The 20804-nt window shown below is 43.3% G+C and overlaps 1 protein-coding gene across 1 annotated transcript in view; it reads right to left on the reverse strand.

Annotated features, from left to right (window-relative positions):
* The window catches only part of fa2h (fatty acid 2-hydroxylase), a 31439-nt gene extending 11809 nt beyond the window's left edge, over positions 1-19630 (reverse strand). The window contains exon 1 of the mRNA XM_046353368.1: positions 19238-19630. Coding sequence (XP_046209324.1) covers positions 19238-19519 — 282 coding nt within the window. The 5' untranslated portion in view covers positions 19520-19630. The remainder of the gene's footprint in view (positions 1-19237) is intronic.
* Between the last annotated feature and the right edge of the window lie 1174 nt (positions 19631-20804).

The raw sequence follows: 20804 nt of genomic DNA on the forward strand, positions 1-20804 counted from the left end.
GCCATTAAGTAAGGTCCTCCACACCAGACCAGTTTACCTCCCATCCACTGAACACACTCACTCAGGTAGGCCTCACCATAGTAACAGATCAGAGTAGAGGAGCAGACAGAGGGCCTCCCATCAGCTCATAGCGTAGAGTACAGTGTCCCCTCACTCTCTCTCTCTGAGACATCTACTCAGTCTCAAAATGTGAAAACAGACAGTCACATGCGCACACATTAGTTTCATCGCTTGGGGCGAGACAAGCCGGCATAAATCTGACTAGGTGTACTACACAGAATAGGGTTGTGCCTGTGTATACTCCTACTATGTGAACTATGACACTGTGTGGAACGCAAGGAATATTGACCGAGGTGACATGTTGTATTGAATTAATGTTAGAGTTTGCAAATACTGTACTATACACTTTTTACACCCCTGGTCACAGCATACAATTTAGGTTAACAAAATACGTACTCAAAGGTCATGGACCACTCATCTCTGATGTTTGTGGGTGTACAATTAAGTAATAAGGCCTGGGAGAGTGTGGTATATGGCCAATAAACCACGGCTAAGGGCTGTTCTTATGCATGATGCAACACAGAAGGCCTTGATACAGAACTTAGCTGTGGTATATTGGCCATATACCACAAACCCCAGAGGTGTCTTATTGCTATTTTATACAACGGGTGGATCTAATCCTGAATGGTGATTGGTTAAAACAGCATTCCAGCCGGTGTCTATGCCACAAGTTACCACCGGCTAAATCTGTGACGTTAAAATGCCTATTTACTCTGTTCCATCTGACTGCTCAATCCACTGTCTCATCAGCCCAGCCAGGCAATTTATAAACTTGATCTATACTATAAAAAGCATCTAGATATTATTTCACATTTATTTTAGAATAACATTTCATTTTCAACAGCGGAGATTTGTATAAACCTTGCTGTCTGTCCCCAACATTTGCAACATTGTTTCAATATTCAAATTCGATCTCCAGCTGTCCCATAGTAATGAACGTGTCGGGAGGAGACAGACAGACAGGCAGACAGGCAGCGTTTCTCAACCAGTCAAAATCATGAATCAGCTGACATCCTTCTTATGGATATATACAAATAAATGTAAATTCAAAAAAGGTCAAACAAAACGAAGTGCATCTAGTTTGCAGTCTTCCCAGCTTCAGTTTGAAGTGATTGTGTTCCTGTAACTGTGTTGTTGGCTAGTTCCCCTGAACAACAGTGTCCTGACGAGTGAGCACATTCTTCTATACCAGGCGAAATAGCACCTCATTAGCTCATTGTTATGGATGTATCCAAATAAATGTCACTAGAAAACAGCGTAAACAAATGCAAATGCAGGTACTTTTCTGTTAATCTGGCTGCAAGCAAAGGATAAGAATGTTGCCAGCCAGGACGGCAATGGAACATTTACAACCAACGACTGGGTCGCGTCCATAGATACAGATCAAAAAGACTGAACGACTGGGTCGCGTCTCTAGCAACCGAACCGATAGAATGCATGGCCAGCCGGCTTGGGTAGAAACCTTCTTGTGGAAGGATGAAATAGTATGAATAAATTCAGAAAAATAACGTTTTTAAAAATATGTCAATCATTATTTGAATATGTTGTTAAACCGTTGTATAAAAGTGATAATGCCCTCGAAGCTGGTGTTTGGAGGATGTATTGGCACGGTTTGCTGGCCCTCAACTTCATCTCAGGCCTAACAACACCCGTGCCAATATATCCTCCAAACACTGGCTTCTCGGGCATTATCACTTAAATAAACTGGTTACAAACATAGTTATAACAGTAAAAATAAATGTTTTGTCATACCCATGGTATAGGGTCGGATATTCCACGGCTTTCAGCTAATCAGCATTCAGGGCTGGAACCACCTGATTTATAATTCCTTTTATAAACTGGGTAGTTCGAGCCCAGAATGCTGATTGGCTGAAAGCCGTGGTATATGAGACCGTATACCATATGTGTGGCAAAACATTTATTTTTACTGTTCTAATTACATTTGTAACCAGTTTATAATAGCAAATCAGGCACTTCAGGGGTTTGTGGTATATGGCCAATAGCTGTGGTATATTTGCCATATACCACACCCCCTCGTGCCTTATAGCTTTAATATACCACACCTTCCTGTATTCATAGTAGGGAACCAAGTGTGGGCATTGACAGTAATAGAAAAATTAGGCCTAGTTTCGCATTGCCAGACATCAAACTATATTCTCATTCAAAAATAAGATGTGACCTTTTCTGGTGACTAAACCTAGAAGATGAATTATAATAGATATCCTGTACTGCATGTTTCTATACTACTACAGTACTACCCCTATTGCTACTTCTACAGTACGGGTCTGAGTGTTAAGGGAATGGTGGTAATTGTCTCTGGTTGCAGCTGGTGTGGAGGCATGCAGGCTGGGAGAACTGAGCAGTTACATTTTAGTCATTTAGTCAGACAATAGAGTTTCTTCATTCCCGGTCCTCTCAGCCCTACACTGAGAGGAGAGGTGGGGGAGCGAACGGTAATAAGGCACTCTGTGTGTCCTCCATCTAATAGGCTGGGAAGGAGAATTAAGGAAAGAATGAGTGACAAAAAACAAAGGGGATGGACAGAGGAGACCCTAGTCCAGGCTGGTACCATCAGAACAGGGGCCATAGTGTGTTGGTGGGGCACTGGGCGGATGGGTGTGGCAGAGGAAGGCGCCGGCTCGTGGTTTGGGAGGGGAATGCTTGGTTTAGGATGGGGAATTGTGAGGTCACAAACAGGCAATATGAATAACTGCCCGCCCAGCTGGCCAGAGCCACAGCACAATCCTGCCTTGTTATTTTATTCTTTGTCAAGACAAAACCGGCAACCACTGGCGCTCACATTACTGGACTGGAAGTAGGCCTACACATAACAGGCTAGTGTTGCTCCTATCCAGAGAGCAGCTCTGATAATGAGTGGGGTGAGTCAATGGCTGAGAAGAGGGAACAGGACACAATCTCAATACATGTTACGTCAAGGCTTTTGTTAGAGATTATGGATGGATAGCTTGTTGTATAAAGGAGTAGTAAGAGAATGCAGGGAGTTTCTTTTTAACAGTATGAAGCAGATTATTCAAGTGTTTGCCAACAGTTGCTGGGTTGGGCTGTATGGTCATTTCCAATGTGGATACAGGTTCAAAGTTCACAGTTACACTCTTGGAGTCCTTGAGCCCACACTGGAGGCCGAAATGGTGTAGCCAGAGTAGTTGGGTAACAAGAGGAGACACGACAGATACACAATCAGTATTATTCAAGTAACAGTATCACCGGTCAATATGTCACAGCAGGAGGGTGGTGGATTTAAAAAAGATGTATCTCAGATGTCATCAATAGTTACATCCCTGGTCACAGTGAAGAGGTCTCGTGACTCATCCTGGTTAATGGTTAACCATCACTATCATATCTGTGCCGGGGTACACAGTCGGACGGGCTACAGAGTTTAGAGAGATAAGTGTACTTCCCCTTTGCCACACACATGTACATAAGAACCATTTACCGAGTGTCATTGTCAGATCAGTCTCAATCACACATCAGTTGAAATGGCTCTGTTAGAATATGTAAGAGCAGTCTCTCTCTTACAGGGGAGTAACATGTTTTCACAAAACATTTGACTTTTCATTGTGGAAGACATTGTGGAGAGAAACAGTGACAGGGTGCGGAGGTGGGTGACTCCCTCTCCTCTTCCTCTCCTTACACACACACACACACACACACACACACACACACACACACACACACACACACACACACACACACACACACACACACACACACACACACACACACACACACACACACACACACACACACACACACACACACACACACACACACACAAAGGCTAGCAGGATCACTCAGCTTCTCTTAGTAACAAAGCCAGTCAAACCTGACTGGCAAGAAATGAAGATTACTCTCATTCACACACACGCAATCATGGATGAGGATGGTACTAAAATCAGAGACAAACTGTAGCTGGAGACGTTTTGGCCCGAGTGTCCTATTACTACATACACAAAGTATGACAAGAGACTGCCATTATATAACCACAATAAACCAGGAGAACCATGATAGACTTCAAAAACGATATGGGCATGATGACCAGTGAGTTTTGACCTAGATTCAGTCTGAGCAGCAGACAACCACAGAAAATCTCTTGACATGGAAACTGGGGAGATTCTTCAATACACAGATTCATAACTAGTGGCAGGTAGAAGTTCATAGCTCACAGATTGGGAAAGCCAGGTGCAAAGGTCTATCCACATGTTCATGTGTGCTAACATGCATATCATAAATTACCAGAACAACGCTGATATTAGCATAGGAATAGAAAGATCATTTTATATGTTCTACGTGTTCTTAGCTCAGCATGAGAGAGATTTATCTTCCACTTAATCACTGATATTATTGGTTTAAAGGGTGTGTGGATGTGTTTGGGAGAAGAAGTAAGTAAGTCATGGAATGATAGGCTCCTGTTCATGCTGACCCAGGTGGATGTTCTACTTTGTTAAAGGGAGAGGTAATAACCTCCCACCCAAGATTACAGCTACTCAGCAATTGCTAAACTACTGATCACCATGGCTTGTCAAGATACGCCTAACATGAGCCAAATGCTGGGCCAGGGTTCCTTCAGTCATTCACTCCAAACCTGTTCACCGACCCTTTAACGGTTTGTTTCATAAAAACACATTTTTTTTATAGAGCTACTACCATTTAGCCATAGGCAGTTTATAAATACACATGACAGAGAATTGGTATTGGGTGGTGCTTGAACAATGAACTTGACTTGGCGTTGAGAGTTAGGTCCTTCCTATATAAATACCAACAGACAGGCTCTAGTATAGTGGTCCTCAAGGCCCTGGAGGCTGAGAGAGGCCTGTGTTAGAAATAAACAGAGCTATGGGAGAAATGATCATGAGAGCTCCTTTTGTCCTCCTTGCTATACGTTGAGTAACCTCACACTCAACGTCAACAAAACTAAGGAGATGATCGTGGACTTCAGGAAACAGCAGAGGGAACACCCCCCTATCCACATCGATGGAACAGTAGTGGAGAGGGTAGCAAGTTTTAAGTTCCTCGGCATACACATCACAGACAAACTGAATTGGTCCACTCACACAGACAGCATCGTGAAGAAGGCGCAGCAGCGCCTCTTCAACCTCAGGAGGCTGAAGAAATTTGGCTTGTCACCAAAAGCACTCACAAACTTCTACAGATGCACAATCGAGAGCATCCTGGCGGGCTGTATCACCGCCTGGTACGGCAACTGCTCCGCCCACAACCGTAAGGCTCTCCAGAGGGTAGTGAGGTCTGCACAACGCATCACCGGGGGCAAACTACCTGCCCTCCAGGACACCTACACCACCCGATGTTACAGGAAGGCCATAAAGATCATCAAGGACATCAACCACCCGAGCCACTGCCTGTTCACCCCGCTATCATCCAGAAGGCGAGGTCAGTACAGGTGCATCAAAGCTGGGACCGAGAGACTGAAAAACAGCTTCTATCTCAAGGCCATCAGACTGTTAACCAGCCACCACTAACATTGAGTGGCTGCTGCCAACACACTGACACTGACACTGACTCAACTCCAGCCACTTTAATAATGGGAATTGATGGGAAATGATGTAAATATATCACTAGACACTTTAAACAATGCTATCTTATATAATGTTACTTACCCTACATTATTCATCTCATATGCATACGTATATACTATACTCTATATCATCGACTGCATCCTTATGTAATACATGTATCACTAGCCACTTTAACTATGCCACTTTGTTTACATACTCATCTCATATGTATATACTGTACTCGATACCATCTACTGTATCTTGCCTATGCTGCTCTGTACCATCACTCATTCATATATCCTTATGTACATATTCTTTATCCCCTTACACTGTGTATAAGACAGTAGTTTTGGAATTTTAAGTTAGATAACTTGTTGGTTATTACTGCATTGTCGGAACTAGAAGCACAAGCATTTCGCTACACTCGCATTAACATCTGCTAACCATGTGTATGTGACAAATCAAATTGGATTTGATTTGATCTGACCTGTGCAGTGTCCTATTAACTAAGCATGTTAGCAAAAAACCTATTAGCTAAACAGCTATAGTATCATTTGTAGGGCTGAGAATTGACAGGGTCCACGCAATACGATATTATCATGATACTTAGGTGCCGATATGATACGTATTGTGATTCTCACAATCCTATATGTATTGAGATTTGATAGTGCGATTTTATTGTGATTCGATGTTCCAAACATATTGCTTCTCATGTCTGCTGCAGAGAGACCAGAGAGAGCCGTGAAAAAGTGAGTTTTGATCAGTCATGAAAATACGTGCTAAAAACATGTTGGCTCACTATTTAAAAAGTGGCACAGATACAGCCGACCAGTGCAAAAATTATATAACCATATTGTCAAAAATAATATTGCAATATATTGTCAAAAATAATATAACTGGATTGATGTTTTCCCCCATCACTAATGAGTTGGTCTGCAATCATACAAAATTATGTCTGTGAGCGAGAAACTGACTATCCCTGGCACTCCTGACGGGGAGGGGTAAGGAGAATCAGGAGGCTGCAGAGACAAATAAAGCAACAGTGGAGCATGGCATCCCTCACCCCTCAGCACTGTCTCCTCATGCGTGGGACTACCCTGCCACACTAGCCAATGAGATCCCGCTGGATCTCTCTATATCCTGGTGACGACAGTCTCACCTCTTCAACTCTGCCCCTGCTGCCTCTCCCAAGGTCCCACGCCACATCTTATTGCAATTACTGTGGCAGAGCAGGCCAGCCATCCTCAGACAGGACAGGTGAAACATGCCGGCTGTGTTTGTGCTGCGTCTTAATCAATTGGACCTCACAACCTGTTCTCTCTCTGGCCCTCTCCTCCCCGCTTACATCCCCCTATTCCCTCACCACCCTTTGGCTCGAACCAGCAGTTGTAGAGCATTACCTGAGGGACCTACATATGAAGATGTGTGCCAATTGAAGGCTTGTGACAACTGTCTCCATGGAAGCAGAAGCTAAACAACACTAGCATTCACTTAGGCCAACTGCAGCAGATAAAATATACTTTATGAATTAATTCTGCCGTCAAATTACAAAAGGAGATGAGATGGCGGCTACAAACTGAATGTTTGAGGCGCTCTAGTTTCCACCCCCTCAGTAGCCTGCTGCATAATGCTTGGTCATGTCCCTGGGGATGAGTGATGAAATACAATAAGGCCTTTGAGAGAAAAAATGTGATTCCGATCCATAAAGAGGAAACATTCCTTCGAGGCTGAGGCACCACCGACTGCCCTCACTAATTCCACCCAAAATGTTATCATCAGCCCACTGATAGGGCTTTTTTCTCTGAGGGTACTCTGTCCTAAAGAGTTGTGGAGGGCCACATCAGGCCAGATGGCCAACATCCACAATTCACAAAAGCCTATGCATACACACACACATAAAAATACAATGCCTTCAGAAAGTATTCACACTACTTTACTTTTTACACATTTTGTTGTTACAAAGTGAGATTAAAATTGATTTAACTGATGTTTGTTGGTCAACAATCCACACACAATAGTCTATAACAGGGCTGCCCAACCCTCTTCTAGGAGATCTACCATCCTGTGGGTTTAAAACAACTGATTCTATTAATTAGCTGCTCAACAAGACCTTAACTAGCTGAATCAGATATACTAAATTAGGGTTGGACTGAAAACATACAGGACAGTAGATCTCCAGGAAGAGGGTTGGACTGAAAACATACAGGACAGTAGATCTCCAGGAAGAGAGTTGGACTAAAAACATACAGGACAGTAGATCTCCAGGAAGAGGGTTGGACTGAAAACATACAGGACAGTAGATCTCCAGGAAGAGGGTTGGACTGAAAACATACAGGACAGTAGATCTCCAGGAAGAGGGTTGGACTGAAAACATTCTGGACAGTAGATCTCCAGGAAGAGGGTTGGACTGAAAACATTCTGGACAGTAGATCTCCAGGAAGAGGGTTGGACTGAAAACATAGAGGACAGTAGATCTCCAGGAAGAGGGTTGGACTGAAAACATAGAGGACAGTAGATCTCCGGGAAGAGGGTTGGACTGAAAACATACAGGACAGTAGATCTCCAGGAAGAGGGTTGGACTGAAAACATACTGAACAGTAGATCTCCAGGAAGAGGGATGGACTGAAAACATACAGGACAGTAGATCTCCAGGAAGAGGGATGGACTGAAAACATACAGGACACTAGATCTCCAGGAAGAGGGATGGAGTGAAAACATACTGGACAGTAGATCTCCAGGAAGAGGGATGGACTGAAAACATACAGGACAGTAGATCTCCAGGAAGAGGGATGGACTGAAAACATACAGGACAGTAGATCTCCAGGAAGAGGGATGGACTGAAAACATACAGGACAGTAGATCTCCAGGAAGAGGGATGGACTGAAAACATACAGGACAGTAGATCTCCAGGAAGAGGGATGGACTGAAAACATACAGGACAGTAGATCTCCAGGAAGAGGGTTGGGCAGCCCTGCTCTATTTTTTTTTTAACCTTTAGGCAAGTCAGTTAAGAACATATTCTTATTTTCAATGACGGCCTGGGAACAGCGGGTTAACTGCCTGTTCAGGGGCAGAACGACAGATTTGTACCTTGTCAGCTCGGGGGTTTGAACTCGAAACCTTCCGGTTACTAGTCCAACGTTCTAACCACTAGGCTACGCTGCCGCCCCGATGTCAATGTGTTTGAAAAATGCAACTATTTTATATATCTTGATTAGATAAGTATTCAAGCCCAAGTCATTACATGTTACATTACATTACATGTTTTTGGTTAAATCTCTGAAGCAGTGTTCACATTGGCAGTTTGAAGTGACTCAAAAAGTGACTCAAAAAGTGACTGCATATCCGATTCGAATCTGTTCTTTTTCCTGCAGTCTGAACAGCCAAAAAGCACATAGAATCAGATATTTCAAGCCACATTACAAACCATCTTTATAGATGGCTTGAAATCCGATATAAATCTGATAGCTGGCCATGTGACATGTCTGATTGGTCAAATCTGATTTATTTTGCCCTCAAGTGTTTTTTAGACTGCTATTTGGAATATCTTGTTGCTTGCTAGCTGCTCTGTTGACAGTTTGACAAGAACATGTGGTAGCTAACTAGCTTGTTAATTGTTTACAAACAAATTATTGATCATGCTAGAAAGCTAAACAGCTACCTAACTAGCTAGTTGTCTGCTGTGCTTAGCCAAAAAAGGACTCGTTTTGAAAGTTGGATCATCTTATCCTTTGAGGCTTTAAAGATGTTCTTACCCTAATGATTTTGAAAATGCAAAGCATCTGGGAAACGTCCATGGCAGGCATTGTTGTTACCTTAGCTTGCCACATAACTTCTGAGTGATAGCAAACACTAGCACCACCACCAATCAGCCTACACCACTGAACACAAACCCATCATTATTATGACAACTAGTGTAGCCTTGTCATAAAATAACTGTTGTCTGAACTAGGGTTGCAAAGGGTCGGAAACTTTCCGGTAAATGTCCAGCATTTTTCTGGAAATTTTCCATAGGAAGTTAAGCCTGGGAATTTGGGTAATTTTTCTTCAATTCATCAAAAAAGTTAGCTTATAACAGTGAATTCTTTTGTGGGATACACAGAAGGCAATTTTAGTGGCATATTTTGGTTAATTCAATTCAATGGCATTTTAACCCTCTACATGCACAGTGCACTCTTCCATCACTACACTGTCTGGGCCAAGGACTACAAGCTTTCTGGTAAGTTTTAATTACAATACTGGGTGGGGTGAAAATATTTTATATGACATACATTATGTTTTGTTAACTAGTAACTAGTGTTTAAATCATTTCTAACTTGTTAACAATTTCTGCTAGTTAGTTTTTGCTACCATGTGGGTTTTAGCTTGCTTGAGCCTACTAACTGAGGAGTGTTAATTCACCTGTTTCCACACATGTTTCATTTTAAAACATTTATCCTACAAAGGAGTTGTTTAATCTAACTGCTTAACTATTTGTACATGTGTAATGAACACTATGGGAGACAGAGAGATGGTTTCAAGCGCAGGGCGCAGCAGGTGTTGATTTATAAAGGACCACCGGAGGAAGCAGGTAGCTGGGTCCAGGGGCAGGCAGAAGGTCATACACCGGGGGTCCAAAAGGTTTTTAAAAACTATCATACACGGGCGGATTAAATTACAGGGAAAAACAGAGCTCTGAATAGAAGTGTGTCACAAAACAAACAATACCTCACAATGATGAGGTGCAAAGAACTGAACTAAATACTGTGTGATAATGACATACAGGTGTGTGAACAGGTGATCAGAATTCAGGTGATTGTGTTCAGGGGATCTATGTGTTTGAGAATGTGAGTTTGAAGCAGACGTTACAACATGGAATTGTATTTGGGTTTTTTTTAACTTATTTTTTCCTTCATCTTTACAGGAAAATGCCATGGGCACTATCTGATGTGTGAAGACATTTCACTGCAGCTAATGTAGAAGGAAAAGCTGTGTGCATTTGCAAATACTGTGCCAAATCATATGTGAAGAATGCAACAAAGATGCAGAACCATCTGGCCAAGTGCATAAAGTTCATTCAGCGCTCACAACACGCAACATCTGACAAAAGTCCCTCTACTTCTATTCGAGGTGAAAATTATGAATCAGACACCTTATCGATAGCAACAGCTTATGGTCTTCCTGGATAAATTCTGATGAATGTCTTGCTCGAGCTGTGTATGCAACTGGTTCATCTCTGATGCTCACAGGCAATGTGATTTCTGAGTGTTCTTTGCCCAGCATACACCCCTCCAACCAGACCTGCTTTATCTACTCATTTGCTAGATACAGAGTTCAATCGAGTTCAAGTGAAGGTCAAGCAAATCATAGAGAAAGCAGAATGTATTGCAATCATCTCTGGTAGGTGGTCAAATGTTCATGGGGAAGGAATAATTAACTACATCCTCTCCACCCCTCAACCAGTATTCTACAAGAGCACAGACACAAGGGACAACAGACACACCGGTCTCTACATTGCAGATGAGCTGAAGGCAGTCATCGATGACCTTGGACCATAGAAGGTTGACAGACAATACTGCGAACATGAAGGCTACTTGGTCTACCCTCACATCACATCCATTGGCTATGCTGCTCATGCATTGAATCTGCTCCTCAAGGACATCATGGCACTGAGAACAATGGATACACTCAACAAGAGAGCCAAGGAAATGGTTAGGTATGTGAAGGGTCATCAAATTATAGCAGCAATCTACCTCACCAAGCAAAGTTAGAAGAATACGAGCACCCCATTGAAGTTGCCCAGCAACACCCATTGGGGTGGTGTTGTTATCATGTTTGACAGTCTCCTGGAGGGGAAGGAGTCTTTCCAAGAAATGACCATATCACAGTCTGCCGATATGGACAGCCCCGTCAAGAGGAGCCTCCTGGATGATGCATTTGGGAGAGAGTGGTAAGCAGCCTGAAACTCCTGAAACCTATAGCAGTAGCCATTGCACGGATTGAGGGAGACAATGCCATCCTGTCTGATGTTCAGACTCTGCTTGCAGATGTAAGAGAAGAAATCCGTACTGCCGTGCCCACTTCACTGTTGCTCCAAGTGTAACAGTTTAACTTTTGTCCGTCCCCTCGCCCATACCGGGCTCGAACCAGGGACCCTCTGCACACAGACAACAGTCACCCACGAAGCATCGTTACCCATCGCTCCAGAAAAGCCAAGGGGAACAACTACTTCAAGGTCTAGGAGCGAGTGATGTCACCGATTGAAACGCTATTAGCGCGCACCACCGCTAACTAGCTAGCCATTTCACATCGGTTACACTCATCCCCCTTTTGATCTCCCCCATTTCCGCAGCAACCAGTGATACGGGTCAACAGCATCAATGTAACAGTATAACTTTAGTCCATCCCCTCACCCATACCCGGGCTCGAACCATGGACCGTCTGCACACATCAACAACTGACACCCACGAAGCCTCGTTACACATCGCTCCACAAAGCCTCGTTACCCATCACTCCACAAAGCCACGGCCCTTGCAGAGCAAGGGGAACAACTACTTCAAGGTGTTCCTGTGAGTGATGTCACCGATTGAAACGCTATTAGCGTACACCACCGCTAACTAGCTAGCCATTTCACATCGGTTATACAAGCAGAGGAAACTGCAGTTCTGAAATACATCAAAAAGCATGAAGACTTCTGCCTGAAGCCCAATACACGCCGCAGCGTACATGTTGGACCCCAAGTATGCTGGCAAGAGCATCCTGTCTGGTGCAGAGATCAACAAGGCCTATGGCGTCATCACTACCGTGTCTCGCCACCTTGGCCTGGATGGGGGAAAGGTTTTTCGCAGTCTGGCGAAGTACACTTCCAAGCGAGGGCTTTGGGATGGTGATGCAATATGGCAGTCATGCCAACATATCTCATCAGCCACCAAGGGACTTTGTGGATCTGAGGCTCTTTCCCCTGTTGCCTCCATCATCCTCCAAATCCCACCAACATCAGCCTCCTCAGAGCGCAACTGGTCCTGCCTTAAAATGGTATTAATATTAATTTGCATATATTTCCGATAATTCCCACGGAAAGTTTCCACCGCTGAATATTCCCCAAAAATGTGCAACCCTAGCCTGAATACACACAAATTAAATTTGGTCACTTGTAGCTTGCTGTTTGGACAGTCAGTAGTCCTAAACTGATTTGAAAACCGAAACTGATTTCAGCATTTAGTTCAGGAAATAGAGTTAAGAAAATATTTACTAAATAAACTAAAGTAAAAAATAAAAAGGCTATATACAGGGGGTACTGGTACCGAGTCAATGTGCGTGGGGTACAGGTTCGTCGAGGTAATTGGTCAAGTGACTATGCACAGATAATAAACAGTGAGTAAGCAGTGTAAAATGAAAGCGGGGATCAATGTAAATATTCTGGGTGTCCCATCTTTTTCCTAGAGTCCACGATCAACTCTTTTGTCTTGCTCACATTGAGGGAGAGGTTGTTGTCCTGGTACCACACTGCCAGGTCTCTGACCTCCTCCCTATACACTGTCTCATCGTTGTCGGTGATCAGGCCTACCATTTTTGTGTTGTCAGCCAATTTAAGGATGGTGTTGAAGTCATGCTTGGCCATGCAATCGTTGGTGAACAGGTTGTACAGGAGGGGACTAAACACACACCCCTGAGGGGCCCCAGTGTTGAGGATCAGTGTGGCAGATGTGTTGTTGCCTACCCTTATCACCTGGGGGCGGCCCATCAGGAAGTCCAGGATCCAGTTGCAGTGGGAGGGTTTTAGTCCAAGGGTACTTAGCTTAGTGGTGAGCTTTGTGGGAACTAAGGTGTTGACTACGCTGAGCTGTAGTCAATGAACAGCATTCTCACGTAGGTGTTCCTTTTTGTCCATGTGGGAAAGGAAAGTGTCAAATGCGATTGAGATTGCATCATCTGTGGATCTGTTGAGGCGGTATGCAAATTGGAGTGGGTCTAGGATTTCCGGCATGATGGTGTTGATGTGAGCCATGACCGGCTTTTCAAAGCACATTATGGCTACAGACGTGAGTGCTATGGGCGGTAATCATTCAGGAAGGTTACCTTCGATTTCTTGGGCACAGGGACTATGGTGGTCAGTTTGAAACATGTAGGTATTCAATTCGGTCAGGGAGAGGTTAAAAATGTCAGTGATGACACTTACCAGTTGCTTCGCGCATGCTTTGAGTACACATCCTGGTTATCCGTCTGGCCCTGCGGCTTTGTGAATGTTGACCTGTTTAAAGGTCCTGCTCACATCAGCTACGGTGAGCGTGATCACACAGTTGTCTGGAACAGGTGGTGCTCTCATGCATGCTTCAGTGTTGCTTGCCTTGAAGCGAGCATAAAAGGCATTTAGCTCATTTGGTAGGCTCGCGTCACTGGGCAGCTCATTGCTGGGTTTCCCTTTGTAGTGCGTAATAGTTTTCAAGCCCTGCCACAAGTGTCAGAGCCAGTGTAGTATGAGTCTTGCCTGTTTGATGGTTCGTCTGAGGGAATAGCAGGATTTCTTTAAGCATCCGGATTAGTGTCCCACTCCTTGAAAGCGGCAGCTCTAGCCTTTATCTCGGTGCAGATGTTGCCTGTAATCCATTGCTTCTGGTTGCGGTATGTACGTACGATCACTGTGGGGACGACAGATGCACTTATTGATGAAGCAGGTGACTGAGGTGGTATATTCCTCAATGCCATTGGAGGAATCCCGGAACATTTTCCAGTCTGTGCTATTTAAATAGTCCTGTAGCGTAGTATCCGCGTCATCTGGCACACTTCCGTATTGAGTGAGTCACTGGTACTTCCTGCTATAGTTTTTGCTTGTAAGCAGGAATCAGTAGGATGGAATTATGGTCAGATTTGCCAAATGGGGGGTGAGGGAGAGCTTTGTATGCATCTCTGTGTGTGGAGTAAAGGTAGTCTAGAGTTGTTTTGGCTCTGGTTGCACATGTGACATGCTGGTGAAATGAGGTAAAATGGATTTAAGTTTGTCTGCATTGAAGTCCTCGCCACTAGGAGCGCCGCCTCTGGATGAGCATTTTCTTGTTTGCTTATGTCCTTATACAGCTCGTAGAGAGCAGCCTTAATGCCAGCATTGGTTTGTGGTGGTTAATAGACGGCTACGAATAATATAGATGACAACTCTCTTTTGTGCTCTACAGCTTATTATGAGGTATTCTGCCTCAGGCGAGAAATACCTTGAGGCTTCTTTAATATTAGACATAGCGCACCAGCAGTTATTGACAAATAGACACACACTCCCGCCCCTCATCTTACTAGACGAAGCTGCTCTGCCCTGCCAATGCACGGAAGCCAGCCAGAAGCCAGATTAGCGTCTTTTCTCATACACAAAAAAATACTGACAGCACAATGCCAATCTGAGTAGCCAAACCCAGAGCAACAAAACAGGGTTGGGGTCAATTCCATCTAAATTCCAGTCAAGTCAGAGAGTAAAACAAATTCCAATTTCTATTCCAAATTTCCCCCATTTATGCCATCCAATTAAGAATTGACATGGATCACCAAATCATCCATTAACGTCTCTCCTATGACACGGCAGCATTACGTTACTCTACCAGTACTTCCATCCTCTGCTACCTCGAAGAGAGACAGAAGATGGGCTAATGGGCGGGTGGGAGGATGTAAAGAGAATTGTCTTCTGGGTTGGCCCCTAATGTTTACATAAAGGGACCACTGAATAAGCAAGAGGCGCATCGCCAAAACTCTTGTTTATAATACCAGCACTATAATCAATGCAAAACCCTGACAGCACTGTAAACACAAGCCTGTCAATTGAAACTGAACCCAATGTTTGAATTGACGTGATAAAATAAGACTTTGACAGAGAGGAGAATGCCATACTTGGGTATAAAGACTTGCATGAGGGAGCAGTAAAGTGTTTAACTGTGGTTAACAGGATCAACACAGTGACCGTGTTTAACTGTAGTAAACAGGATCAAGGCAGTGGCAACCACATGCATCCCTTTCCTCCTCTCTGCAACACTCACACTTTATGATGCGGTTGTAGAGGTAGCAACAGTTTCCAAAAGTCAGAGTCGACCAATGAAACTTAGTGTTATAAGTAGTGATGCACCGATATGACATTTTTGGCCGATACCGGTATCCAATATTTTCCTTGCCAAAACACGCTACCGATAACCGATATTTACAATTTTAGCGGCCTTTTAAGCATTCTAGTACAGTTAAATAGTTAACACACACACGGACACAGAGGTCTAAGGCACTGCATCTCAGTGCAAGATGCGTCACTACAGTCCCTGCTTTGAATCCAGGCTGTATTACATCCGGCTGTGATTGGGAGTCCTATAGGGCGGCGCACAATTGGCCCAGCATCGTCCGGGTTTGGCCGGTGTAGGCCATCATTGAAAATAAGAATTTGTTCTTAACTGACTTGCCTAGTTAAATCAAGTTTACACACACACCACACTGAGCAAAAAGTTATTTTGTTTACATTTCCATTACCATTAAAACATCATCAAACCCTATTTCTTTCACTTACTTGCTGTGCTGTTTCATTGTTCAGTCGTTTCATTCTCAACCAGGATTTCATCATACATGACAAACAGTGACGTTTCAGCTGTCTGTCCGTGGCCTCTCTTCCTCGGTGCGCACTGTCACTGTGTCCGTTTCCATCTTGTCCATCTGTGTCTGTAACATTTCACTTGAAACCTGTTTTTTGTCTGCATCAAAGTAGTGGACAGTATTGAGAGAATGCCACCGAATCACTTGTTCACAGACTGTCTGCAGTTTTGTTGAGCAGGTGTTTCAATGCCATGACAGTGGGTATCACGTCTGCTGCAGGCGCAGTTGATGAGCTTAACCCTAACCCTAACCCTACGGGGAGGAGGTGAGGTGAGGGATCTGAGTGTGGTGTCAGGAAAATAACCTCTCACTCAACGTCAACAAAACAAAGGAGATGATCGTGGACTTCAGGAAACAGTAGAGGGAGCACCCCCCCATCCAAATCTTTGGGACAGCATTGGAGAAGGTGGACAGTTTTAAGTTCCCCTTCGTACACATCACAGACAAACTGAAATGGTCTACCCACACAGACAGCGTGGTGAAGAAGGTGCAACAGTGCATCTTCAACCTCAAGAGGCTGAAGAAATTTGGCTTGTCACCTAAAACCCTCAAACTTTTACAGATGCACAATTGAGAGCATCCTGTCGGGCTGTATCACCACCTGGTACGGCAACTGCACCGCCTACAACCGCAGGGATCTCCAGAGGGTGATAATCAAGGACAACAACCACCCGAGCGACTGCCTGTTCACCCTGCTACCATCCAGAAAGCAAGGTCAGTACAGGTGCATCAAAGCTAGGACCGAGAGACTGAAAAACAGCTTCTATTCTTGAAATCATTGACCACTTTAATAAATGGACCAGTAGTCACTTTAATAATGCCACTTTAATAATGTTTACATATCTTGCATTACTCACCTCATATGTATATACTCTATTCTATACTATCTATTGCATGTTAGCCTATGCAGCTCCGTCACTAATCATCCACATACTTATATATTCTTATTCCATTCCTTTAGATTTGTGTGTATTAGGTATCTGTTGTGTAATTGTTAGATATTACTTGTCAGATACTGCTGCACTGTCGGAACTAGAAGTACAAGCATTTCGCTACACTCGCAATAACATCTGCTAACCATGTGTATGTGACCAATAAAATGTTATTTGATTTCAATGCAACACCTAGGGGGCTCATGGTTCTCATCCCCTTCCATTCACTTACACAGTAATTATGACAACATCCAGAGGATGTACTCCAACCTATCAGAGCTCTTGCAGCATGAACTGACATGTCCATCCCATCAAAGGATCAGAGAATGAATCTAGTACTGAAATCATAAGCTACAGCTAGCTAGCCCTGCAGTGCATAAAATGTGGTGATAGATGACTCAGAGAAAGAAAATAGCTTTACAGTTTTTAACAAATTAATTTCTTCAATAACGATAGAGAAGCAAGAGAGGGAGAGAACTATATTGTGTCTTGTTTTTCACTTTCACTTTCTTTGCCAGTAAATGCAGCTAGCTAGCTAGTTTAACCTACTCAAACACCCAGCTCAATCAAAGGGATGCTATATTAGCTAGCTGGCTATGACTATCCAACACAACACTGGAACTCTTCCAAGTCAAGGTAAGCTTTTGGTTTTACTAATTTATTGCCATCGGGCCCACCGGTGTAAGTGCTAAACTGCTTACTATACTGTACACTAACGTTACTGCATAATTGTAGCGGGTTTATTAACTCTAGTTCTATTAGCTATGTTGACTATGACGTTACTTTAGCTAATATGGGGACAATGAGGTAGGCTGTGTAGCGGTTATGACATGGTTTGGCTTGGAAAGGTTTTTTAGCCTGGTCGCATACAGCTGATGTGTTGTGCATTGAAGTCCACAAGCGAAGGGAAAAGGTTTGAGGAGGAGAGTGGGTAGATGTGAGAAGGAATACAACGTGGCTGTTATAAAAGTGAACTGGGTTTATGTCCGATCAGGGGTGTATTCATTTAGCAGATTCTGTTGAAAAACGTTTCTTAAACAGAAGCAAACGGAATGAAATGGGAATAAACATATCTGATTTTGTCCAATAGAAACTCTTGTTTGCAACTGTTGAACTATAATCAAGTATGTAAGCTGGTATTGAATGTGTCACTGTCTGTCACCTCAAATCTTTCTCTTGACCTGTGTCAAGAGAAAGCAACCTCATGATGTGTATAGGGAAAATTAGAGTATCATGTAGTAGCCTAAACCTATCAATGTTACAATGAACTGGATGAATGTAATATGAATGACAGTCATCCAATATGCTGTAATAGAAAAGTCCATGCTCTGGAAAAAATAAAATTGCCTGCCTTCAACATAAACAGCACCGACTGCGACTGACTTGCATGTAGCCTACAACCATTAGAGTAATGGAAAGTTTCTCCCAAATCCACTGACTGTGTTAATAGGCATATTGTTGTGCCATCATCGTCTCCTATTTGTAAACCACATGCATGCATGTGCATGTGGTTTACAAATAGGGGCAATGTGAGATTGTTGTTTGATGCAAATAGGCAATGTGTCTCAAATCAGATGTGAAAATCACACCGCCATGTACATCGTCTTAATGTAGTGCAGTCTACTTTCCAGCTATAAGACTGCTGAACAACTAACCAAATGACACAGGGACTATTTCCATTGACCCCCTTTGTTTTTACACCGCTGCTACTCGCTGTTTATCATCTATGCAGTCACTATACACATTACATTTACATTTACATTTAAGTAATTTAGCAGACGCTCTTATCCAGAGCGACTTACAAATTGGTGCGTTCACCTTATGACATCCTCGACTAACCTATACACGGCACATTGACTCGGTCCAGGTACCCCTGTATATAGTTAACTCGTTATTGTTATGTACATGTATTGTTTATTTTTGATTGTTTCGATTTTTTTCACTTTAGTTTATTTAGTAAATATTATATTAACTCTATTGTTTGAACTGCATTGTTGGTTAAGTGCTTGTAAACACGCATTTGTTGTATGTGACAAATACAATTCGATTTGATTCGATAAGAAACTATACTTGGGTTACATTTTAGAGTAGGCTATCAGAGCAGAGTATTATAGCCTGTACCTGAGTTTCATCGGCATTACTGTCTGTGTCCAGCTCTCCAATGTAGTACTGTTCCATCCACCGCCGTGCGTTCTCGGAATGGCGGTGCGGGGGTCCCTCCATCTCCAGGCTGACATCATTCCCTGACCTGTGTAATATCAGAGCCTCTCCACCCGGATGCATTCGAAGGAATCCCGTCACATCATAAACCTTCGTCCCCAATAATACCCAACATGAGTATTTTGTGCAATGACGGGCTACCTCCATCTCAGAGAAAACCCGAGGGGACACCAATGGAGACATTGCGATGTTGAAGTGTCCACAAAAAAAAGCATAAACTAAAGGAGCGCGTAAAGACCCCCTGGCCGACTGACCGCGTACTAACTTCTACTTCATTTCTCAGCCCTGACTGGGCTTACTCGATCAGCTCATTAGCATATGATTAATTATTCATCACTCAAGACTGCTCAAAGCTCAGTCTTTCATCTATCTGCGTTTTGCTCGCTCTGCAACTTCACAGCGCTCTATCTTATTTTTACCCCCAATGTTTACAGCTATGAGATCATTATTGCATTGTTAATTCATGTTTAGATGTGGTTGAGATCAAATAAAAACTCACTTTTAAACTAGTCTAATAGAGAATCTGTTAAACATGTGTGTTATTTCCTCATGGGCGTAGTTCTGTTTGACGTGTGGGCGCCCCTCAATACCAATAACCTATATTAGGGGTCACCAAACGGTCGATCGCGATCGACCATCTATGTATTCCCAGTCGATCACCAAACATTTCTGTAGAAAAGCCGACGATAAATGCTTGCGGTCCTTTATGAGTAGATTTTTTTTATTCGACTTTGCGCTTTTGACTTTACGTGCACTTGATTCAGAAACCCTGTGCGCCGAAAAGACAGTGTTCACATTTTGAACTATTTCATTTGTCTGAACTGAAGGGAAAAACTCCGCCTACCCAGCCGACCAGGAGAGTGCGTAAATCAAGTGCGCCTACTGTTGTGGACAATCTGATAGCTCAAGTCACCGTGCCGAGTACTCCACAGCAAAGTTTGATACCTGCCTACTTGAGATTTAGTAACTTTTAAAACTATGACCATAGAGAAACCATCAAAGATTACAGCAAAGAGTTGTATGATTAAAGTCTTTATTCAGCACTGTCAGTACTGTTTTTATAAAACATACTCCTGATTCTCGCGCTGCAGCTGCACTGAATTAGTAGGCACGTGTATCGGAATACCTGCATTTTTATTATTAGCCGTTCGTCATGTCTATTTTCATTTCGATAAATATTTCACTTTCTCTGGTCAAATGAGCAACATGAATTTCTGCACGAGGCGGAAATAATGCGGTGCGACTCGAAGTCCGCCTACCCGAGGGGAGATTTTGATCATTCTCTTTCGTGTATCGTTTTTGACATCCCCCTCTCTTTCCCGACACACACACCGGCATTCATGCTTATTGTAATTTATTAGGTCTTTCTTAAAAGGGTCTTGGAGTTGGTTGAGCATCGTTGAGAGGCAAGGGACAGTGTGACGTTAACTTGTATTGTACGTGCGTCTTGCTTACTACCGAGGAGAGA

This window comes from Oncorhynchus gorbuscha, linkage group LG01 (assembly GCF_021184085.1).
Source record: "Oncorhynchus gorbuscha isolate QuinsamMale2020 ecotype Even-year linkage group LG01, OgorEven_v1.0, whole genome shotgun sequence".
Taxonomy (NCBI): domain Eukaryota; kingdom Metazoa; phylum Chordata; class Actinopteri; order Salmoniformes; family Salmonidae; genus Oncorhynchus; species Oncorhynchus gorbuscha.